Source organism: Bacillus rossius, chromosome 8, assembly GCF_032445375.1.
Source record: "Bacillus rossius redtenbacheri isolate Brsri chromosome 8, Brsri_v3, whole genome shotgun sequence".
NCBI lineage: Eukaryota > Metazoa > Arthropoda > Insecta > Phasmatodea > Bacillidae > Bacillus > Bacillus rossius.
Window position 1 is genome coordinate 64,614,469 of NC_086336.1, and position 25,839 is coordinate 64,640,307.

At 42.0% G+C, this 25,839-nt stretch overlaps 1 protein-coding gene across 1 annotated transcript; it reads right to left on the reverse strand.

Annotated features, from left to right (window-relative positions):
• Window positions 1-499: 499 nt before the first annotated feature.
• Window positions 500-14,627, reverse strand: LOC134535396 (muscarinic acetylcholine receptor gar-2). The gene is made up of 4 exons (XM_063374469.1): window positions 14,458-14,627; window positions 6,071-6,438; window positions 2,647-3,826; window positions 500-2,592 (listed from the first exon to the last, which is right to left on the reverse strand). The coding sequence occupies exons 1-4, from the start codon at window positions 14,625-14,627 to the stop codon at window positions 2,025-2,027; spliced, it is 2,286 nt and encodes a 761-aa protein (XP_063230539.1). The 3' UTR covers window positions 500-2,024.
• Window positions 14,628-25,839: the final 11,212 nt, after the last annotated feature.

Genomic DNA, 25,839 nt, shown 5'->3' on the forward strand with positions numbered 1-25,839 from the left:
TTGTCGTAGTTATTACAACTCAAAATGACTACGTGAACATTAGTACGACAAATTGTCAACAGGTGATGCTAGCAGTAAAAGTATTCGGATACTATCCATCTGATAGATATGCGTCCTTTACGTCGTGGCTGCATTTGCTAAGGGATTTATGTAGTGACATGTGTGCTGTGGACGCATACCTATGTACTCGGACACAGTTCAAGTCTGTTTACAGGACTTCCATGTTTCAAAAAGTTCGCCACTTACACCTGCGGCCATCGGTGGAGATGTTAGTTGCCTCGGAAAAATAAGTTAAATGAAGCATTTTTACCTGTGGTGTGATATCAAAAATGTCTGCACTACATGAGATTGCATTGTCATTAAGGTTAAGGAAAGGTCGATCTCATTAACTACAGACAAAACGTATACGTGATTTTGACATATGGCATATCATGCCAATCACACACACACACACGTACACATATATTTATATATATATAATTATGTTTCGTGTAAAGCATTTGAACCAGAGCGTATTGTATGAAACAGATACTTGATTGTTGTGTACACATTAAATCTAATCCTACTTTGCATTTCGAATTGTTTCAAACATGCACCAAACAAATAATGTACACAAAATCTACATTAATCTTGCTACACTTAGTTATGTATTGTCGTATTCTTGATTAAATTTTTATTACAGATCTTGATCTAAACAGAGTAAAAAATATGGACCAAAATTTTGTTGATATATTCAACTCTAGGTTCAGGAATTGACCACCGTTTCTGAGTATTTGTTTTAATTTTTTCTAACATTTTATAATTTGATATATTCACACTATAATTGAGAACGTAAATTCTCGTATCATAACCATCCAAGGGCGTGTATTTACAAAACAATTGTCTCCACTATGTGACTGTTTTACATTTTTTATACTGCCTGGCACAAAACTATATTAGAAAAACATTTCTTTATAACCTTTTCAATGTAGGCCCTAACTAACAAAGAGCTGGCACGCTATGGTTGCACATATTTATTTATAAACATTAGTATAAGGTAGGAATGTCAGGTAGAAATAGTCGTTTATACAAAATAGCACATATTACTTTAATTTGGTTACATTATTTTCTCGTCCATTACTAATAGATGCCTAATTAAACATAATGCACTAACGTCCATTTCCTCAAACATACATGCACGTGGTATATTTTAATTACTATACTATATTAAATTTGTCAGTAGGAATCTCTTGAAAAAATTATGCAGTCTTCTGAAAACAGCATACGTACTAATAAATAAAAATATATATATGCAGAAAAGAGTGATTGTAAAAGCTTATCAGAGGATATGTTCAGTGTATTGCTCACAAAAATGTATTTTAGGTTATAACGTAAAAATTACTAAAAATTTCTTGCCTCAATTAATATAAGTAGTCTTTTTCATAGTCATCGGTGATATTAATTTCCCAAGCACTAAAATCGTCTTTGACAGATTTGATAAGCTATTACCTAAATGTTTTGGTACATATTCATTTGTATACGCAGTTCACTACATTTATTTCAAGAACAAGAACTAAAACACTTTTAATTCGTTTCTTTAATGTTTTTATTTTATTTTTTATTTCCACGGCTAAGACATAAAACTGTGCAGACGGAAGGACGTAATCATTTTTTTTTTTTTTAACGGAGTCGAAAGCACTTCGAGTAACCGTTTTCGTCAGAGAGTTTTAAAACTTCCCCTAGGATTGACGCACTCCCATTTTCGTGTAAGTATAGCACACGGGCTCTATACAGCGCATTTACACTCGTGTACACAGAAAAAACCGTTAAGAATCACACAGCATCGCACAATTCAAACCAAAAGTGTAGAAAATTAAGTAGCTAAAACACTTTTAAAAAAAAGTATCTTATGGGAAGTGTAGCGAAAGGCAAATTTGAGAATGTTTTTTCAGAAATAGTTAATTGTCGTTCAGAAGCAGTTGGAAGGTACGAAAACGAATAAGAAAGCTCGTCTATCCGCAGAAGGGGGGTTGCCAAGATGGCGCCTACGTCATGTGCAGGTCGCCCTTGAGGATGCGCGTGAAGGTCTTCTTGAACTGCTGGTTGGCCAGCGCGTAGCAGAAGGGGTTCATGGGGCTGTTGGCGTAGCACAGGAAGTACGAGAACATGTAGAGGTGCTCGTTGGTGCAGGGCGGCTCGGCGCAGAAGCCCTCCACCAGCGCCAGCACGTGGTAGGGCGTCCAGCAGGCCACGAAGGCGCCCAGGATGAACGAGATGGTGCGGAACGCCTTGCGCGCGCGGTTCTCCGACTTGGACTTCTGGCGGCCCACCGCGTCCTTGCTCTTGTGCTTGACCTTGAGCCTGTCGCGGAGGGTGCGCACGAGGTCCCTGCGCGAGCCGCGCGCCTCGGCGGCCCCGGCCCCCGAGTGGCCGGGGGCGGCGGGCGGCGGCGGGGGCGGCGGGGGCGGCGCCTGCAGCACCGAGTTGGGCGTGTTGGGCGAGGTGGGCGTGGCCCCCGGGTCCTCGGACAGCTCCACCACGCTCGTGACGGCGCGGCCGGGCTCCGCCACGCTCACCTCGGTGTGGACCTTGGCGAGCCGCGGGGGCGGGGGCCTGGGGGGCGGCGGGGGCCGGGGCGGCGAGGCGGGCGCCGCCGCCAGGCTGAGCGAGGACGGCGGGCTCTCGCACACGGGCGACGGCACCACCACCGAGCTCTCGTCCATGAAGCGCAGGTCGGCGCCGTCCAGCCCCAGCAGCAGGTCCCCGGTGCCGGCCGCCTGCAGGCTCCTGGGGCGCGCGCGCGGGGCAGACTGCACGGGCGCGCTGGCCGACAGCACGGGCGCGCTCTGGAACTGCGCCGGCGGCGGGATCACGCGCTCCGACACGGGCGTGCGCGGGCCCTGCTCGGGGATCTGCGGCAGCGACTGGTCGGGCGAGGGCGTGCGCGCCGCCACCGCCCGGGCGGGGACGGCGCCGTTCAGCCGGCCGCCCCCGGAGGAGGGCCGCCGCCGGACCCAGGCCTGAGCCTGGCCGGGGGCGGCGCTCTCCTCGTCCGACTCGAAGGCCGGGCTGGAGGAGCGCTCGCCCTCCACGCCCGCCGCCGCCGGGGGCTGGGCCGCCGCCGCCGCCGCCTCCCTGTCCGCCGAGGAGCTGCCCGTGGTGGCCGTGGCCGCCGTCTTGTGCGAGGAGGTCTTCTGGCTGGAGCTGGAGTCGCCGGAGCCCGGGGGCGGCGGGGGCGGCGGGGGCGGCGCCTGCCCCGGGACCCCGCCGCCCTTGGGCTTGTCCTGGCTCAGCAGCGTGCTCTGCGTCTTGGAGATGCCGATGCCCGCGGCGCGCCCCGCCATGCCCGACATGGCGCCCGCGCTCAGCGCCACCATGGACTGCATCTTGCGCTGCTTCGCCTCGCTCTTCTTCTGCATGTCGTACGCCGTCTTGTAGATGCCGCCGTAGAGCACGAACAGCACCACCAGCGTGGTCCAGTAGTAGCCGATGATGAGCGCCGTGTTGAACACGGGGTCCTTGAGGAACTGCACCGCGCACTGGCCGGGCAGCAGGTCGCGGTAGCCCACGAAGTGCTCCCAGCCGAAGATGCTGATGAAGAAGAGCAGCGCCGGGATGATCCACGTGATGGTGACCATCCAGATGACGCGGTTCTTGGTGCGCCAGCCGCGGTACCTGGCCGCGATCTTCACGGAGCAGAAGCGGTCGATGGTGATGAGCAGCACGGTGTACTGCGACACGAGGCACACCGTGTAGTCCACGGACAGCCACAGGTCGCACAGGATGGGCCCCAGGTCCCAGTAGCCCATCAGCACGTACACCGTGTAGAAGGGCATGGAGACGGTGCCTGCAACACAGCAACTCAGCCCTGTCAGTCTTCGACTCCACAATGCTGACTTGGTAGAGCGGACACTGCACGCAAAGTGCCACTCCGAACCATTGCCAGTACTAGTGTTTGGAGTTTTTCGACCTCATTCGTCGTCATCCATTCAGCGACGGCCACTCTGCACTGTCGGAACAGTGCGTTGTAGTCGTCCCTGTCCTTCGCTAGTGATAACGATACATATTGACACACATCAGGATCACAACATCGATAATTTGGTATCTAAATTTGTTCCGATAGAGGAAGCTCGCCTTGCTGGGACTGATAACGATATATCGACACATCAGGCTAAAAACATCGATATTTGTTCTGATAGAGGTAGCTCGCCTAGCTGGGACTGATAACGATATCTCGATACATCAGGCTGAAGAAATCGATAATTTGGTATCGATATTTGTTCCTATAGAGGTAGCTCGCTTTGCTGGAAGTGATAACGATATATCGATACATCAGGCTCAAAACATCGATAATTTGGTATCGAAATCTGTTCCGATAGAGGTATCTTGACTTGCTAGGGCTGATAACGATATATTGATATATCAGGCTCCAAAAATCGATAATTTGGTATCGATATTAGTTCCAATAATATCGAGTTTTCAATATAATATTTTTTTCACGTAAAAAAATCTTCAAAATTATTAAAAAATTGAAAAAAGAATATGAACCGAAACATATAGATTGTATGATTTATACACAGAGAGCCTGGATTCGACCGACAAACGGCATCTGCAGGTTAATCACGAAAATAAATAAGTTGAAAACACACACACAAATATTTCTCTGAAGTATTCCCAAGGATGTTATACGCCTTTCAAGTTGGAGCTGGACACCTTTTTTTATTGCAAATAATAGCAGAAATGTTAAATATAGAAAACTGAGCATCTATATAGTGTTTTATTGCACCAAGTTTTACATTAAATGTAAAACTATTTGCTATCGTGAAATGATATTTTCGAATTAATTGGAGACAACAACACGTCAAAAATAATGTTTGAAAAAAAAAAAGGACGTCGCCTTCAATTATTTCAATGAAATAATTTTACGCCAGCGAGAAGTTTTTGGTTGTTGTGGAGTTTTCTTTATTAAAATCTTTCCACACTAAAGTGCTTCATGTTAAATATTCTCTCTATTATTTACAATAATCAGTTGATAAGATTCAACCTCGAAAAACTTCGTAAATACATAATCATTAAGGTGGTGATGCTTTTTTTTCGATATTACCTCCAACAATGAGCCTGCAGCTTAGTTGTCGACGTATCTCACTTACACTGTGCAGGGGAGCATGTCGAGCGTGAGCATGTCGAGAAGGAACCTACGAGCATATCGGGGAGACGGGAAGCTCCAATAAACGTGTCGAGTACGCTCCTATGAGCATGTCGAGGACTGTCCTATGAAATTGTCTGGGTGACAGGACGCACCTATAAGCATGCCGAGGACGCACCTATGACCATGTGGAGGATTCTCTTATGAGATTGTCTTGGTGACGGGACGCTCCTAAGGGGCATGTCGAGGACGCACCTATGAGCATGTCGAGGAGACGGGACGCACCTATGAGCATGCCGAGGAGACGGGACGCACCTATGAGCATGTCGAGGAGACGGGACGCACCTATGATCATGTCGAGGAGACGGGACGCACCTATGAGCATGCCGAGGAGACGGGACGCACCTATGAGCATGTCGAGGAGACGGGACGCACCTATGAGCATGTCGAGGAGACGGGACGCACCTATGAGCATGTCGAGGAGACGGGACGCACCTATGAGCATGCCGAGGAGACGGGACGCACCTATGAGCATGCCGAGGAGACGGGACGCACCTATGAGCATGTCGAGGAGACGGGACGCACCTATGAGCATGCCGAGGAGACGGGACGCACCTATGAGCATGCCGAGGAGACGGGACGCACCTATGAGCATGCCGAGGAGACGGGACGCACCTATGAGCATGTCGAGGAGACGGGACGCACCTATGAGCATGTCGAGGAGACGGGACGCACCTATGAGCATGTCGAGGAGACGGGACGCACCTATGAGCATGCCGAGGAGACGGGACGCACCTATGAGCATGCCGAGGAGACGGGACGCACCTATGAGCATGCCGAGGAGACGGGACGCACCTATGAGCATGTCGAGGAGACGGGACGCACCTATGAGCATGTCGAGGAGACGGGACGCACCTATGAGCATGTCGAGGAGACGGGACGCACCTATGAGCATGTCGGTGGCGGCGAGGGACGCGATGAAGTAGTTGCTGGGCTGGCGGATGCCGCGGTCCACGATGAAGGCCAGCAGCACGAGGATGTTGCCGCCCACGGTCAGCACGATGCACAGCCCCAGGCACAGCGCGATCAGCACGGTCTGCCACAGCTCGAAGGGCGGCAGCACTGGGCCGAGCGCTAGTGGGGCGGCGGCGGTGGAGCCCGGGACCGAGGAGTTGGCCCCCTCCCCGGACAGCCAGTCGGACCAGGGCGGGTCGTCGGGCGTCCACAGGGGCCGGGCGCCGCTGCTGTTGGCGTCCAGGCACTCCACGCCCTGGTACACGATCCTGCACAGCCGCTCCTTGCGCCGCAGCTTCCTGCAGCAACATGGCCAACCATTTCATTTTCAAATGCTGCAAGCTTTTTACATCAAAAATCTTATTAATTAAATTTTTTTATTAATTTTACATTTTTTCCCGTTAAAATAGGATAACATTTGAGGATTTTCAATATGGCTACCGTAACGGAAATTACTACGTTTAAGAATCCAAGATGGCGGGTGTGACTTAAGCAAGATAATTATTAAAATTTGTAGTTAAGTATTTTTAAATATTTTTTTTTTATTAAATTACATGTTTTTTTTTTCTTCATCTCGCCGGGAATCGAACCGAGGACTGAAATGGATTACGTTAACCAAAAGTTTGAATTATCACATTTTATTTATACATTTTTTTGGGAATTTTTTTTCTTCAGAATTTTTTGCTCAAAAAATTAAAGAATTTGATGATTTGAGATCTAGGTCAAGGACAAAGATCCCTTCCAGAGGCTTATTGGAGGCTTGTAGACGGGGAATTTAGGCCTCAATGGGTAAATTTTTAAAAAATTTTGTAAGTAAAAAGTCTTTTGAGGCTTTTCGAATTTCAGAATTTTTGAATTTTTGAGTTATAAGCGGGAAATTTTCTATCAAAGCGGGAATTTTTCCTTGATGTTGGAAAATCTATAAGAATTTTGAGGATTTTTAAAGTCATTTTTGATGAATTTTGAGGAAATTTGTCAAAGAAATGGCCACTGTGACGTTACAATCCAAGATGGCCTACACGCACCGGCATCAGCGCTCGAAGCCTCATTTACATACTACTTTTAATACACCAAACATATCAAAGAAAGATTTTACTTGCGATAATCATATATATTTTTTTAATATTATCGTTGATGTAATATAGTAGGTACTGGTTCTGTCTTTGAGCTATTCTGAACACTTTAAACATCAAAGGCTGAAAAAAAAGAAGTGTACTGCTTGTAAACTGGGAATGAAAGAACATGTTTACTTTCGGTTATTCACCAAGATAGTTTGGTAGAATATCGAGAAAAGTAGTTCCACGACTTAACGTCTTGTAAAAACGTTCGGTAATTATAATTCATTGCTGCTAAAACTGGTTTTATCTCTCGCTTATGAGAATAAGAATGATATTTAGAAATATGGAAACATTCCAGTAATTCAAACACGCCAGTCTCGCCTCGCCGGGCGCATGCGCACAGGCCACTAGGCTCGCGACACTGCTATTGGGCGTGCGGCGGAACGATACTGGAACTTTAGCTTTACAGGCAGGGCGCCCGATACCAGTTATATTGTCGCTTTTATGTACATCACCTTATGTCTTATGATAAAATGTTCTAATTAAATATTTGAAGATGGCGGGAACAGGATTTAAACATTGCGTTTTAAAAGAAACTAGAATTAAGTGAACTAAAACAATCAATCGTTTGATTTTTATTTAATTGACTATGTTATTATTATTATTAGAATAATTTTAAAGAAATTTAATAAAATTAATATAATATATCTATTTGATACTACTTATCAAGACTCTGTGACTATATAATAAAATGTTAAATAATAACAGCTTTATAAAAAAAACACTTTAAAAATATTGATTTTCATTCAAATATATTTAAATGTTCGTTTAAGATCGCCAATTGATCATAGTGGTCACAGGAAAACGTTTAAGGAAAAAAAAAAATTTTTTTTCAAAATTAAATATGAAAGTTGACATATAAAATGAATTGTGTAAATAGTTGTAAATACACTGTTGTTTCAGTCGCGGAGGTGTTGTTGTCTCGGTTGGTGCGAGTAGAGGAACTTCGGGTATTATGGAATATGGGGGTAGTATGGAATACCCCTTTGTTTCGTAGTACAAGGGTCTTCATCTAGCGGTAACCGCCTGAACTAATTCCCCATACAGCCAGTAAGCGCCAGCAGACGCGCCAGCAGTCAGCGGTTACGTATAGTTGTTCTATTGCAGTTTGTCTGTTTTTCATGATTCGAAAACTTTATTAGGTATGTATTTTGAGTAATTTTTACACTACATATTTATGTATTTTATTATTCTGCTATATAGGGTTAAATAGTTAAAAGATCAATGTAGAATATGATATAATAACAAATATGTAGGAGTGTGCTGTAATTTGTAAATAATGCTGGAAATGGCACAATGGCGAGAAGGGCAATATGGAATACTATTCCATATTACCCGCAGGTATTCCATAATAGCCTCTACTTTAAACAGGTATTCCTTTGAACAAAGGTTAGCAACTCCAAAAAGTGCTTGTCTTGTCCTTCCACATGATATCACGCCTCCACCTAAGAAAAAGAAGGGATCAAACAGAGGTAGAAGACCCGGAACATCAGCAGTCATCACTGGTTCTCCTTTTAAAACAAGACTTGTAGAGTCCCTGGCGAAGGTATCACAGAAGAAGCACCCTAGACAAGAAGCAAGCAGAACATCTAAGGAAGACGATAAAAAGAAGAAATGCCTGAAAGCACGCCCAATGAGCAGCAGTCACAACGATTCCATCCTTTCAGATGCCTCCTCAGTTTCTGACAGTGAAAACCCCAACAGGAATGAAGACGATGACGATGCACAATGCATGTTTTGTTTTGGACATTTTTCTGAGGACACAAGATGGGGAACATGGGTCCAGTGCATTCTGTGCAGTCAGTGGGCTCATTTGGACTGTACATCCGAAGAGGAAAGCAACAAAGCATACCTTTGCGATTTTTGCAATGACAAATATAATGATAAGTAATTAAAAACTGTTGTTCCAGACATGCACTTTGTATAATTGTATAAATATAGTGATAAAAACAATTTTTTTTGCTAATAGAAATGTTAGTATTCCATATTACCCGCAGTATTCCATATTAGACTCCATTTACCTTTTTCGGTATGAATTGTTTTTTCTTTAAAAAGAGTGTTGAAATCATTGTATGGTCATTAACAGCTTTATACTTTCTTATTTGTTACTGCTCTGCAACGAAACTGAGTTAAAGTAAATATAAACCAAAAATATTTCGAAAAAAGTAATTGGTATTCTATAATACCTGAAGTTCCTCTATTCCTCCGCGGCTCTCGAGCCATTGGCGGGCGAATGCGCAGAGGACGATGGCCAGTCTACCGCGGCCATGGTCTGCGGAGCCCGCTACACACGAGGCGGACGACACGTCAGCGTCTTTGGGATCGCGTGCGAGGCTGCCCCTTCCTTCCCCCTTGCCGCCTGCCCGATCCCCCGCAAAGTCGTAGCCTGTCTTGTTCGTTCCGCGGAAAATCCAGCCAGATTTAGCCCCCCCCCTCCTCCTTTCTCTCAACCCCCTTGAACCCCTGGGAGGGGGGGGGGGTCCATCGGGCCAGAGCGGTCACCCGGGCCTTGAAACCATCGAGCCGTGGTTGTAGGCAGCGCCGTCCCAGATAGCGGTTATAACTGGCGTCCTCTACGACACGAGTCTCAAACACCTCCCTCCTCCCCCCTTCCAAGCTTCTAACTAGGGCCTTGCCCGTGGCACAGTTCGTGTTCCGTGTTGGCCGGCCAACGGGATACAACGAACTGCCTATGGTTTCAAAATTAAGAGCACTGCGGTTTTTGGCCTTCAGAAAAAAAAAACACAAAAAATACCGGACAGCTTCCTAGATTTGTGTGTGCAAACCTGGCGTTGTTTTTCATGTCAGTTCTGTAGACGGCAGGACGGTTTGCCCGGCACGAACAACGAAGCTGTTAGATACATATGTTACCAACATTATTATGACAACGAAAAAAAAACAACCTTTTATCTCTTAGAAAAACTTAAATAAAACTTATACAAATGTCTCTGAAATGACTAAACACCTCTCCCCCCCTAACTAAATGACTGTCAATAAATAATAAAAAAATATATATTTGGCAGATTTGCTACTGTGGGAAAAATTTTATTTCGGCCACAAATTGTTTTATGTAAAAATATCGAGAATGTTTTGCATGATTATTAAATTATTTTTCTGGTGAATAGAGGGTGGGTTCATATAATGACGTGACGGGATGAATAAATGGTGGGTTCATGTAATAATAATAATAATGGCTCAAATGTCAACGTGGGGAAATATGTTTCGCAAAAAAAATAAAAAAAAAGGTTGTCTGTAAAGTCGGTTTACGGACAATAGTTTAACGTGACAACGTCATAACAAAACATTGATGAAATGATTGCATACTTTTATGAATAAAATTGAACCATTTTTATTGAATTATCACTATTTTGTATGGATACAAAGAAGGAGTGAAATGAAATCTAAAATTTAATTGATAAATGTACTTTTATTTGCACTCATTAATTCAAATATGTTTATTACTTTAACGAAGAAATTATTTTAACTATAACTTTTATACATGTTTACTATTTAACTTCAAGATCGTTGAGACAGTTTTACGCTTTTTCGCAATTACACATTTAACGACAAAGTTTGTTCGTCGTGAAATTAAACGTATAATTTAATAAAAATGCCCTTGCAGCTAATAAAATAAGTATTAGTAAGTTTAAGAAAGAATTTCGGCTTTAATCTCCAACCCAGACGCTAGTGGTGCGCTGGGGCCAAGATTAAAATTCGTCGAGAATATTTTACGTTTTTATGTCTTCCAGTGCTCAAAATGATATGCAATTGTGGCCCCGGGCACGAAATTTTATTTATAATTCATTAATAATAACGCCCCTCACGGTAAACAAAGGAAAATATGTATTAACGAGTGCCTGGTTATCGCGGAAGCGGATAGATAGCACGATTAGTTCGGTTCGCGTCCGTCACCGCAGATGTCAGCACCGTAGGGGAATAATATTATTTCCTTGTTATAATACGATTTCATAAAAAATACGCATCCCAAATACACCAAACTTATTTATAATGTGTTAAATATTTTTTTCAAACATTGTGCAAAAGATCCCGGGTGTAATTTGAATTATTATGTGTAACTGTAAAACACCATTGTTAGTACTAAAACGTATTTGAAAATTCAACATTACTTTTAAATAACCGTACCGATTGTGCTGAAAATCGGTGGACGATCGTTAAATTACACAATATAAATAATTCAAACGACGAAAACATGATTGAAAAGTCAAATCGATGGTTGTTCCAATCGAGTGGAAGAGAGATGCCGCGCACGCGTACAATGAGCATAACAGGACACATCCGTAGTGGGACATCCGTAGTGGGACAATGTGCGTTACGGGATACTTATTCGTGCGTGTAGCCGGCGTTCATCGATGTATTAGACGTTGTCACGTCAAAAAAAATAATTCAGAAGTGATGATGTAACGGGACGGCAAGTCGCTAGCGGAGTGTCCGCACATCCCTGGGCGCGCAGCGGTGTGTGTGTGTGTGTGTGTCCGTGTGTGTGTGTGTGTGTCCGTGTGTGTGTGTCACGGGGACTCGGACGGCTGCTGAAGGGCGGAGCGCAGACTCCTCGGGCGCTGAAACAAGTCCTTCAGAGCTGCCCGCCTGAATTATTCAGCGTCTTCTTCCTCTCAGGGCCGCGACAGCAGCGGGCTTAGCCTTTCCCTCCCCTCCCCCCTCCAAGTCATATAGTGGGAAGGTGGAGTGGGGGGGGGGGGGTAAGCACGCTTCTGCAAACACGGCTCTCCTGAAGACGTCACATGTAGTCGGTGTGAGCAAGCTTGCCAACCAACACCGGACAAATATTTTTTTTTTTCTGTACATTCAAGAAGGAGTTCGTTGAAAACCTACTCGCCGAAATATAGGAATGTTCTTGTCGATCCGATAACATGGGATATAACATCTTGGATTGTACGCACAGTTATTATTACTTCGTTATTAATTTTTTTTTCTTTACAAAATTTTTGTGCCACGGAGTTAAAACATTTTCTGGGAAACGGCAATGTTGTGACTTACGTAGTTGAAGTCACTTTTTTTTTAACCTCTGACATTTCCATGTTGTTCCACACGGAAAAAAAATATTGCAGAAATTGTGCTTGATAACGTATGATGATGGTTAGTGAGAATTAATTAGAATATCTGTCGAAAACAGACGATTTCATAAAAAATATTAATTTAAAACTACACTTTTAAGTCATTGTTTTTGGGCGTTTAACCAACGTGGCGCAACAGTTTGCTTGGGGGATTTATTTTAGAGGAAGTATGTAACTTGCAACAGCTATCCTGCTTGTGAATGCTGCTAGTCTACGTTGTATCTAAGTGCGGTACGTTTTACTATAGATAAAGTAAATTTATAGAAATCGCCTTAAAATCTATATGTTTGAAAAATTATAATCAATAATCAATGCCCGGCGGCTTGAGTTGAAATGCCACAATTATTTATTATTTTTTTAAGTTTATTTGAAGTAGGTAAAAAAAGTAATATAGTGTTTGTGAGTTTATTTCTCGCTGAAGAGAGCACATCAAAACCTATCTCGGTGGTTCAGTTTCCATAAAAAAAATATATATTTTACAATTTGTGCGAATTAAAGAATCATATTTCTTCTAAAGTAAATTATAAATTATTAAAAAAGAGCTATATACATCCGACCCCCTTTTATTTAGAGGTCATATCAAGAAGTAATTAAAAATAATAAATTAAAAATTTCAGAAATTATTTATTACATTTTCAAAAATTAGAGAATAGATATAAATTTGTATTTCATCAGACTGTGAAATTTAGGGTTAAATGTGTTAATGAATTTGTAAAGAGCATCAAATAACAAAGCTGAAAAAATTTACAAAAGATTTAGGTTAAATTTGTAATGTTACTTCATATTTATGAAGTTATTCCGACCTCCATGCTATTGAGTCGGTGATAAAAGCACCGCCTGCAGAGTTCTGCAGTATGCATCCCGCAACACTTAACTGTTCGTCTCGTAGTCTAACGCCACGAATCCGGGGGCATTGCTAAACCGACCAGACAGACAGACAGACAAGCGGGTTAATATCACGTCATCCAGTTATGAGCCATGTTCAACATTTAAAGTGGGTTTAAAATCGATTGAAAAAATTTGTCCCGAACAGACAAGGAACATAGTTGATAAAAACGAGGTAAAAATAGTAGAAAACAAGTTTTTTTTCCCAGAGTTCTTTCGTTAATTTTTGTTTAACATGAAGGAATATTGATTATTCACAATAAAAACCAATATCGTTGCCTTCCATGCTCATGTCTGCGTGTTCAAAATTTTTACGAACAATGCACTTCAAACATGGAAGGCGCAAGCAGAAACGCAAGAAGTTGAAAATATCGATGCTCGCGTTGCGTTGTTGCGTGCTGCGCAGTTCACAAAGCGATTGTTTGCAAACGTCGTTATTGTACTTTTCGTTTTATTGAGGTTTCTTGCGTAATTTATAAACTCGGCTTTATGCCTCGGCCAGGCAAAGTGCGCACACGGGCTAGCTGCCCACGCATGAGCCTAAAGGGTTTCGCTGGAGTGGCTCGAACAGCTTTACGCTACGCGCCGCACCCGAGATTAATTAGGACTCGCTCTCAAGCCCACAGCAGCTCAGACAACGCGACATCACCTCACGCCAGTTAGCTGGTCTAATTGGTGGGGAGTATTACTCCCCCTTCCCCCCCTCTACACCGTACGCCAATGCGTAATCAACCCTCCATTGCACTACAAACCACACCGCGAGGTACTATTCAGACCCACATGCCAACACTTTTAGAAATTGCAGTAAATCTACGGACTTTTCAACGAAGAAATTCAACCCAAACGAAAAGCTTCGTCGTAATTACGAATAACCGAATCTTCGCAGAAACTATGCCATATTTTGACTTCAGAGTTCAATGTTTCGTTCCAAACAAATGTGGACAAAAAAGTTTTTGAATGCTCTGTTAAAATACACCAAGATTATTCTTTTGGATTCGTGTTCAGAGTTTTAGCGATAGCCGTAAATGAAGATCCCTGGATTATTTGTAACCAGCTTTCTACGTAAAACTGAAGGTGAATATTTTGAACAGCGAAGTTATCCTAAAACAACACGCCACCCGCCCGTTCATCCAAAGGGATTTGACAAAAAAAAGTGCGGGGCGCATCTTGAAAGACAGTGCACGAAGCGAGTCGTACGAAACTTCTGTTTCTGCTCTCACACACTCTGCATTCCTCGGGGCGGCAATGTGATGGATCGGGTGCGGCCAGGCGGGTGGGCGATGTAGTGATGAGGGAGCTGCAGCGATCTATGGCGACTGAAAACACCCACAGCAGCGGGAGTTCGCGAGGGTGGCCCAGCTGGTTCGGATCACGGTAGAGCATGCCACGCATCTCACTCACGAACCAAATAATTTTTGACGTGACAAAGTCTAATAAATCGATGAACGCCGGCTGCACGCACGAAAAAGGATGACTCATTGTCCCGTTACGCTCATTGTACGCTTGCGCAGCATCTATCTCTCTTCCACTCGATTGGAACAACCATCGATTTGACTTTTTAGAGGCACATTAAACTTGAAACACTCCCATTCGTCGTTTCCTACTTTTCCTATCATCGTCCTATCCTTAACAGAATAACACAGATTGGAAGAAGTTAAATAGCAAACATGTATAAAAGTTATAGTTAAAATAATCTGTTCGTTAAAGTAATAAACGTATTTAAATTAATGAGTGCAAATAAAAGTAAATTTTCAATTAAATTGTAGATTTAATTTCACTCCTTCTTTGTATCCATACAAAATAGCGATAATTCAATAAAAATGATTCAATTTTATTCATAAAAGTTTGCAATCATTTCATCAATGTTTTGTTATGACGTTGTCACGTTAAACTATCGTCCGTACACCGACTTTACAAACAACCAATTTTTTCCCCCTGAGCGCTGGTGGCTCATTGCTGCGTGTGCTTCTGTACGCCATGTCCGTCGAAGAACCGGTTGTGGCTACATCACCTTCAGTACTTTGCATTCTAAAAAATTAGTTGGGAGATCTTCCCAGTGGATTTAAATGGCCGAATTGTCGGGAGATATCCCCAGTTAAGGATGCAGATGACTTAATTGTCGGAAGATCTCTTCAATTGAGGATTCAGTTGGCCAAATTGTCGGGAGATCTCAGCTTCTCATTTGAGGATGTAAATGGCCAAATTTCCGCGAGATTTCATCTCCTCAGTTGAGGATGTAGATGGCCAAAATTGTTGGGAGATCTCATCTCTTCAATTGAGGGTTTAGATGACCAAATTGTCGTGAGATCTCCCCATTTGAGGATGTAGAGGGCCAGATTGTCGGGAGATCTCCCAAGTTGAGGATGTAGATGGACAGATTGTTGGAAGATCTCCCCTGTTTGGGAATGCACATGGCAAACTCCCCATCCGTTTTTCTCATGATGTTGATGGGATGTACACTAAACTTCCTTTCTTCTTGGCAGGGTCATCAAGCATCAATAAATGACGATTGCGACTGCAGTTGTGCGCTCGGGTCCCTCGCAGTGTCACCAACCTGTCTCACGGTGAAGTACAGAAGGCCCTGGAGTAGGGGGGGAGGGAGGTACTACGGACCAAGCTGGCCCCGCCACTGGTCGTAGCGGAGGAGTCTCGGTCGTAGCGACCTCCAAGACTGCAGCGACTGGGAACCACTTGGGCTCTCGGTGCTCATTGGTTATTAATCACGCCGGCTGGGGCGCCGGAGAGGAAGGGGGGAGTAGAGGGTTAGCTGGGGGGGGGGGGAACCACCACGGACCGCGGCGCCTCAGGACCAGCTAACCACGAGTTATGGCCGCTGCTATCTCGGAGCCAGGCCGAGAGTTAATAATAGATAATGAGCGAAACCCGCGCGAGAAACAGAACTGGCGACACTCCAAGTTAGCCACTACTTCCAATTAAAGTTTTGAACAGAATAAATACTTGCTGTTTTACATTTATTTTCCATCTCTTTGTTTTTTTTTTGTGCCCCAAGCAGAATAAATTATTTACAAAAGCAAATCCTAAACAAAAATTAATCACCAACATCGTAATCATATTATAAGTGGCGTAAATTTCTAGCAATGTTTCCATTATTCATACCCCCATTTTTTTTATACTTTCTAGATTTCCTATCCGAAACGTGAAGCTGGTATCTCCAGACATCCTTTGGTTTTGACCGAACGACTAATTCATCATTCTGTAATTTGTGATTCGATTTAGAATGGGTATAACTTGCAACGTTTTACACAATAACCTCGTTTATAGAAATAAGTCTCAAATTTTTGGCACATAAACTTTATCTGCAATGCATTTAACCTAATTTGCCTTTTATTAAAAATTCCATATACAATAATAGCTATTGGTGATTTTTTTTTCGTGAGATTTACATTATCACAGCTTCCGCCCCTGCAGTTATGCCTAGAGTTTATGATTTACAGCAAAACGTTGCCATACATTATATTAACCGATTTGTTACCTATACTCAGGAACACCTGTAAGTTTTGAACACTCGCTACTCTCGTGAATTTCTCCTAAATATAAACCCTGTCGGGTTATATATTTGCCAACGGAACTTATTTGTCGTCGTTGAAAATGCTGCTCAAATGGCAACGTCATTCAATTAATTTAAATGTTAAGACCAAATTATTTCGTGAATAGTAGTTTTTCATGAATTGGTAGTTTTCGTAAGTTTATCATTCATATCCAACAGCTGAAACGATTGATTAGCTTTGTAAATAAAACCAAAACCTACCCAATAGCAGTAGAATGAGGAAAAATTGGAAAAGAAACAACACGTACTTATTTAAACATGTAATTCATACTTATCTTATCTTGACTTTTAGTACAAATTGATAGAGACCGGAAAAAATCGCGAATTCATTTCGCGATAGGCTAAAATACAAATAGTTATACTTCAGTGCTGCCTCTGCTATTGGCTCACAACTCACCTGGAGGACTCTGAACCAATGAGAAACACTCAACCAAAGCTGTATCGAATCACAGGCTGCTACGTTGGGACGTCTCACAAGATACCAATGAGTGGGTGACATTTAACCGATTGTACGTAGAACTATGGAGTTCATCCTACAGGTCATTGAACCCGCGAATTTTTCCCCCGGTCGGACAGGGGGATTTTTCTAAACCTTCTCCCTGGGGTCAGTGATGCCCCTTCTTCCACATCCATCCCGCGGACTGCAACGGTGAACCATTGCGGGATCATCCTGCCTCGTCAAGCATAATGACGTCACGCAAGACATGGCGCTTGGGAAGAGGAACAAGTGAATCGAACGGAACTGGCCGTCTGGTCTGTGAGCGACCGGGGGCCCGCCCAGCCAGGGGCGTATCTGCGCTGGTGCTTCTGGCGCGGTGTCTCCTCTGGCCCGGCACACAGTCTTCCCGTCTGGCACGGGGAAACTAACACATCTGGGTGTTAGAAATGAAGATAAAGGCTTAATGCAATGGTCCTTGAGTGCTTTTGAGAATCTATACCGAGGGTGCCGTCATGTCTAGATATGAGGAAATTTCGCGCATGCATTTAGTCGCAAGTTAGAATGCAAACCTTCGCACTCTCGCACCTGTGTTCCTGATCGGACCGCAGTCATCCTCGAACAAAAAAACGTGAGCCAAGGATGCCCAAATGGGAGAGAAGTATGTAAGCGTGAACAGCATCATTGCGCTGGTAAATAATGTTAACACTAACAGACGATATGACCAACTGTATTTTCGCAAAATGCCATATTCTTCATGCTTTCAAAGTTTTACTCTGATTAACTGCCGATTAACAAGGATAAAAATGTTCTCGCTAAGAAATCAACCAGTCGGAAAGCAAACATGATTTTGAATTCTACCCTGAGGCCAGACGAATCAGCGAAATTTGCCGGTCTCTAGTCATAGTTCTGAGAACACGTGTTGTTTAGCCCCTTTCACTGTCCTGAGAATGAAGTTTGCAAACGAAAAACGGGGAGCAGAACTACCCATCCGTCTTCAGCGCATTATTTAGTGGTTTGTCGTAAAAAAAAACAGATTCCCAGTTGGGTGCCTCGCGGAGGTTTCAAGTCGCACGGTTTCTTCTGGAGCCCTGAGCTCCATGCGTAAGGGCAGGCATTACTCGCGAATAAACCTGCACGCCTATTAGACTGCAACAAGGTATACCCGTACCAGCGGTTTCTTCCTTGTGATTGGCGTCCGTCTGCGAGAGAAGTCGTTGCATTATTTTACCTAGACACTCAGGACGCGTTTGCTTCCGCACTGAATTACTGTGATTGGTGTTGTTACAATCGACATGTACCTGGAAGAAACTCACCCAATCACGAAACACAGACGATGCTACAGTGTTTTAACTTATAACTAGGGGCATGCATATTTCGCGAAACGATTCCTCGATTAGCTGAAAGTTAAAACACTGTAGCATCGTCAATGTGTCGTGATTGGGTTTCTTTCTTTCAGGTACAATGACGATTTTTTTTACAACTCCAATCACAGTAATTCATGCGTCTGAGTGGCTCGGTCAAACAAGGCAACGACTTATCTCGCCAGACGGCCGCCGATCACAAGGAAGGAAACCGCTGGTGCGCGTATACCTTGTTGCAGTCTAATAGGTGTTCAGGTTTATTCGCGAAAAAAAAAAGCCTGCCCCTAGTTATAACAAAGACTCGGAATCTTTTCGCGAAATATGCATGGCCCTACCTAGGTATGTGTGTTGCTCGGATGGACAGGTGTGCGGGCCGGATGTAGGATGTACGCGTCGCTGCTCTCTGCCGCACACAAGCTTGTCATCCGCGCGTCTAACGAGCTGTCAGACCTGTCTGCCGCCGCGACAGTCACGAGCCGGCTATAGGAGGGGGATGGGGGGAGGGGGGGGGGGGGTTGTCAACTCTCTACGCCGCGGTCTGCACCACGGGGGAGTCATACTTCCCCGAAACCAACCAGTGGCGCAAACCTGCAGGATTAGCGGAAGGGGAGGGGCGGCCAGAGAGTACCGACACAAGCCGCCTTGTATGTTCCTACACTGCCCACATATTGGCATATGCGTAGAGACTGAAAAAAATTGGCGATTTCGATGACCTCTAGGATAGACTCCATAATCCCTTACACACTCAGGCAAATGCCAACTGCTCATTGGCTATTGACTCGTGACGACACCTGTCAACTGGGACGCTTGCGATTCGATACTTTTTTGATTGAAGGTTTTCCATTGGCTCAGTCCTTCAGATAAACTGCGAGTCAATCACAGAAGCAATATAAAGATACAGTTTTTTTTGGATTCTAGCTTATCATGAAATGAACCCGCAATTTTTCCGGTCTCTACATATACGTAGGGATAGGCATTTTTCGCGAAAAGATCTGCACACCTATTAGACTGCAAAAAGGTATACCCGCACCTGTGGTTTCTTCCTTGTGATTGGCAGCCATATGCTAGAGAAGTCGTTGGCATTATTTGGCCGAGTCACTCAAGGACGCGTTTGCTTCCGCACTGAATCACTGTGATTGGTGTTGTTACAATCGATATGTATCTGGGAGAAACTCGCCCAATCACGAAACACAGACGATGCTACAGTGTTTTTTTTAACTTTCAGCTAGTCTCAAAATCTTTTCGCGAAATCTGCATGGCCCTACCAATGAATAATTGACTTGCTTATTAACAAGCGTCTAGCCTATAGTCTGTCTCACGCTTAAATGTCAGTTCAGAGTTCGGTATGATTGATACTATTCGGCTTGAAAACATTAAAATTCTTATTTTGTATATTATTGATAAATATAATAAGTTATGATTTTTTTCAATTTTACTATTTGTTGTTATTTCTAAGTCCATAGAAAGTGTATTGACAGTATTAAACAGACCTCAAAATTGTAATATTAATACATTTGAAAATTCAGAGGGAAAAAATGGTTCACACCAAGATGGTATCTGTCAATTTCGTTTTTTTTTAAAGAAAGAACTGAATAATATCATATGATGCTCTTGATGAAATACAAGAATAAAACGTATTACCATAATTATCATTTCAATCTTTTCTTTTTGAAACTGGTTTTTTGTGTACAAATTAAAAAAAAATTACATTATATAGTTGTGTATAAAACATTTGTGCTCCCTGGATATATCTGGCAACATAGCAGACTGAAATGAGGACAGCGCTAATAGCAAGTACCGTGTATTGGAATCCCGCCTTCCATGTTTCGGCTGCAGAGTGGTTAAAAATATCTATTTTGAATTCGTGTAACTAGACGATGCGACGTCAAGCGGGAATAATTGCTGGAAGAATGGCTCTTTTTTCGGAGCTTGTTCTCGTGAAAAGAAAACTTAAAAGATACTGATACCGGACATCTCTATACAGTGTGAAACATAACCTAGCGACATGAGGTGCGACTAGAAAAATATTTCATACATAAATTGTTAAACCTTATAATTAGGGACCGGAAAAATTCGTGGGTTCAATGACCTCTAGCATGAACTCCATAGTTCTACGTACACTCATTCAAATGTCACCCACTCATTGGCTGCTGTCTTGTGAGACGTCCCAACGTAGCTGTCTGTGATTTGATGCTGCTTTAGTTGAGTTTTTCTCATTGGCCCAGAGTAATCCAGGTGAGTTATGAGCCAATAGCAGAGGCAGCACTGAGGTATAACTATTTTAATTCTAGCCTATCGCGAAATGAATCCGCGATTTTTTCCGGTCTCTACCTATAAATATTTATAATGATTCTAATTGTTTTTCTAAGGGAAAAGAAAGATATTTTCGTTGTCATAATTTTGGTACCACATTTATTAAACATAATATGCGTTGTTCATACGGGGCATGCACTCTGCCATCTATCGGACCGACGTACAAAACGACGCCAGGTTTTCACAAAAAAAAAAACCTGGAGTTGTCCGGTATTAGTCTCTAGTGCATTTGTTAAAAGTATTTCGCGTCCTCTACTCCCACACCCCCTCCCACTCTCCACCTCCCCTCCCACTCTCCTCTCCACCCCTACCAGTCGACGCTCAGAGTTTTGGAAAGAAAGCCGTCGAGAACACACCCGCCGCACCGGCGGATGAATTTTTGAACGCGCCCCTCTTTTGTGTCGCGGGAGCTCGTGCCGTCGCTCGCTCCCATTCAGCCGGCCGCCCGCGCGGTTCCGCCGGCTGCTCGCTGGAGTGCCGGGGGCTGGCTTCTGGCCGTTACAAATGTACGAGGCCACTCGCCCTGTCCTTTTGTGAGCCGCCCCGCCCCTCCTTCCCTCCCCCCCCTAGCCCTGCCTCGCAGCTCCTGAATTATTGGCACTCAATCACCGCGCCACGCGACACAGACCCAGCGCTCTACCACATTTACATATTATAACTATTAACCCTCTACTGCATGCATTTTTTTATTTTTTTGGAAAAAAAATATGTTTATCATTTACAACATAAAGATTACAGCAAAAAAAAATTTAAATTTTTAACTTACTTTATAAATTTTTTACTTAATAAAATCGATTTTTGCCATATAAGGCACAATATACATAGGGACTGGAATAATTTGCGGTTTCAGTGACCTCTAGGATAGACTTCATGATCCTTTATGTGTTCGGGAAAATTACACCTGTTTATTGGCTAATATTTCGTGAAACCTGTTGACTGGAAAGTTTGTGATTCGATACTTATTTCGGTGAGGGTTATTCATTGTCCTCCAGACCAAGTGTAGTCCGATCACTGATGCAACAAAAAGTTAAGCGCATTTGGATTCTAGCCTTTCGCGAAATGAAACCGCGAATTTTTCCGGTCTCTAAATATACAGTTATCGGAAAATAAAAATAAGGTAATATAAAAATATCTACCACTGAACATTCTCGTCCGGTAAATAATATTAATAAACAATAGATAATATACACAAAACACTTATATTTTTGTTTATGTAATGATCATCAGGGGCTGCCAGAAATGGTTTCTACATATGGAACCCCATGCAGTTGCTGTCCTGGAGTAATTTCGTTCGTGGAGAAAAATCTAGAATTTTTTTATGGCATATTTGTCACAGTATGCATTAGAGAGTTTTAATGCTGAAAAAAAATGTTTATTTTATATCAAGTGTGATTATTTATCAGTCGGGGAGGTATTTTCTGCGAAATAAACCGAACGCTCATGAAACTCCAACAATGTATTTCCGCACCAACGGTTCAAGGCCGTAGCCAGGATACTGTAAGTAAAAACGTTATATAAATATATTTGTTATAAGTTTTCTTTATTTTTGAATTTTAAAAGAAACTTGATTGTCACACTTATATCAAATCTCAGTGAAAAATAAAATTTTAGAACTCCAACCTTTACAAGAATAACGTGATGATATTGCTTGAAGAAACTGAACATTTTGTATTTCTTTTTTTTTTATTTCAATGTATTAGTACTTTGTTCTTAAGTAAAATTTTTAATGATTACCTCAAAACAAGTCTTCAATACACATGTACCAATGTTATTAAATACATATAGCACACACAATAAGTTAGTATAAAACACATGCTTACAGCATTGTCGCTATCTCTAGGGATGCAAACGATACATCGATGTTTTCAAAACATCGATGTATCGTTCATGAAACATCGATGTTAGCATCGATATTTTGAAGAGCGATACATCGCCGATGCATCGATGAAAAAGTCGAAAAACATCGACATCGTTCATCATTAAAATTACCCTAGTTTTTTTATAATATTTTGGCTATCATTTCATGAATATTTATTGAATATATAAAAAAAATTACTATACGACATTTAGTTTTCAAGATACAATTTTTTTAACTGTCTATACTTACTATAAAAACCTAAATTTTTAAGTAGGTATCAAAAATGTAAATACTGAACTATTTGGTTGATTTCAGTATTAATTTTTTCCAGTACTTTAAGGTGTGTAAAATCATTTGGAAAAAATAAATACCGTTAAAAAAATTTGTTTAAATAAGAATTTTATTTAAATTTTGAAAAATATAGGGAAAAAGCAGCGAGACTTCATGGACAATTTCATAGCTTGTTGTACATACAAGCAGGGGCGCAACAAACAGGGGGGCAAGGGTATTTTGCCCCCCCCCCCCCTTCTGAAACCTTGAAGTGGCGGCAAACGGGGGCAAAAAAAGTGCTGTACAAGTCGGATATGTTATTTCCACTAGCTGTGTAATCAATTTTTAGATAATAAAACTGCTTGTATAGCACCATTTTCCACCTTGAAATACAAATTTTCCCGGGGAAGGACCCCCCGCCTCAATAGGGGGGATCGATAATACTTTATAAAAAGGTATATTGACCCCCCCCCCCCCTTGAAATTTAGTTGTTGCACCCCTGCATACAAGCTAGTGATTGGTACCGATACGGTCTCGCTAGCTCTATCGAGAAAATTAATGTTACATTTTTAACCTGTACATACACTTCATGCTTTTTCCCTATTTTTGACGTGACAACGTCTAATAAATCTATGAACGCCGGCTGCACGCACGAAAAAGTGTCCCGTAACGCAACGTTTGTTTCGTCTTTTCGTTTTGTCGTGTTTTTGTTTCGTTTCAACCGTTGTGCTGAATTTTTTGGGTTCAATATTTCCGTGTCATCATCATTTGTGGGTTTTTTCAGTTCTCTTAGTACATTTTTTTCTTTGTTTTGTTAACCATATTCCTGTTACGGAATATTTTGTGATGTTTATATCCGTGTTGACAACAGCAATTTTTTTGCTTAATTTTGTGTTTTTTTTTTCCTTTTTGGGTTTTATTTATTTTTTATTTTTTCTTCAACAGAAAAAATTTCTTAGCAATGGCGTATGTCCAAAAACTTACATCAAGTCCCACTACGATGTGTCCCGTTACGCTCATTGTATGCTTGCGCCGCATCTCTCTTCCACTCGATTGGAACAACATTCGATTTGACTTTTAAATCATGTTTTCGTCGTTTGAATTATTAATATTATGTAATTTAACGATCGTCCACCGATTTTCAGCACAATCGGTACAGTTATTTAAAAGTAATGTTGAATTTTGAAATCCGTTTGTTGACGTGACAATGTCTAATAAATCGATGAACGCCGGCTGCACGCACGAAAAAGTGTCCCGTAACGCACATTGACCCACTACGATGTGTCCCGTTACGCTCATTGTACGCTTGCGCCGCATCTCCCTTCCACTCGATTGGAACAACCATCGATTTGACTTTTCATTCATGTTTTCGTAGTTTGAATTATTAATATTATGTAATTTAACGATCGTCCACCGATTTTCAGCACAATCGGTATGGTTATTTAAAAGTAATGTTGAATTTTCAAATACGTTTTTGTACGCACAATGGTGTTTTACAGTTACACATAATAATTCAAATTACACCCGGGATCTTTTGCACAATGTTTTAAAAAATATTGTAACACATTATAAATAAGTTTGGTGTATTTGGGATGCGTATTTGTTATAAAATTATATTATAAAAACGAAATCATATTATTCCCCTACGGTGCTGTCATCTACGGTGATGGACGCGAGCCGAACGAATCGGCTATCTACCCGCTTTCGCGGCAACCAGGCACTCGTTAATACATATTTTCCTTTGTTTATCGCGAGGGGCGTTATTATGAATGAATTATAAATACAATTTCGTGGCCGGGGCCACAATTGCATATCATTTTGAGCACTGGAAGACATAAAAACGTAAAATATTATGAACGAATTTTAATCTCAGCCCCAGCGCACCACGAGTGTATGGGTTAGAGATTAAAGAGGAAATTATTTCTTAAACTTACTAATACTTATTTTATTAACTGTAAGGGCATTTTTATTAAATTCTACGTTTAATTTCACGATGAACAAACTTCGTCGTTAAATGTGTAATTGCGAAAAAGCGTAAAACATTCTCGACGATCTTGAAATTAAATAGCAAACATGTATAAAAGTTATAGTTAAATAATCTCTTCGTTAAAGTAATAAACATATTTGAATTAATGAGTGCAAATAAAAGTAATTTTATCAATTAAATTGTAGATTTCATTTCACTCCATCTTTGTATCCATACAAAATAGTGATAATTCAATAAAAATTATTCATTTTTATTCATAAAAGTATGCAATCATTTCATCAATGTTTTGTTATGACGTTTTCACGTTAAACTATCGTCCGTAAACTGACTTTACAGACAACCATTTTTTTTTCAATTGCTTTTAATACATTTTTTTTTGTTTTGCATGAGACACGACTGTAAATGGGTTGTGGATATTGTGGTCAGGAACCTGTAGTAGGTATGGTTTTTGTATACATACTATAATTTTAATCATTTCGTCATGTTTTTCTTTAATATTTAAAAACATCGGTTAAAACATCGATGTATCGGTTGTCAGAACGATGTTTTTTTACATCGATACTTTTTCGTTTGAACATCGATGTTCGTGATATCGATGTTTTTAAGAGCGATGTTGCATCCCTAGCTATCTCGCGAATATTCCCGTAACATATTTACCGAATGTTGTTACCGAGCCGTGAAATGTCCTGCTAAGTGGGTGACCATAACGTTGAACACTTACGTAAACATTTTACCGCTGTTAGATAATTTTTTTTGTTGCAAATATATGTACAGAAAATTTTATACGAAACATAAAATTCGAAAGACC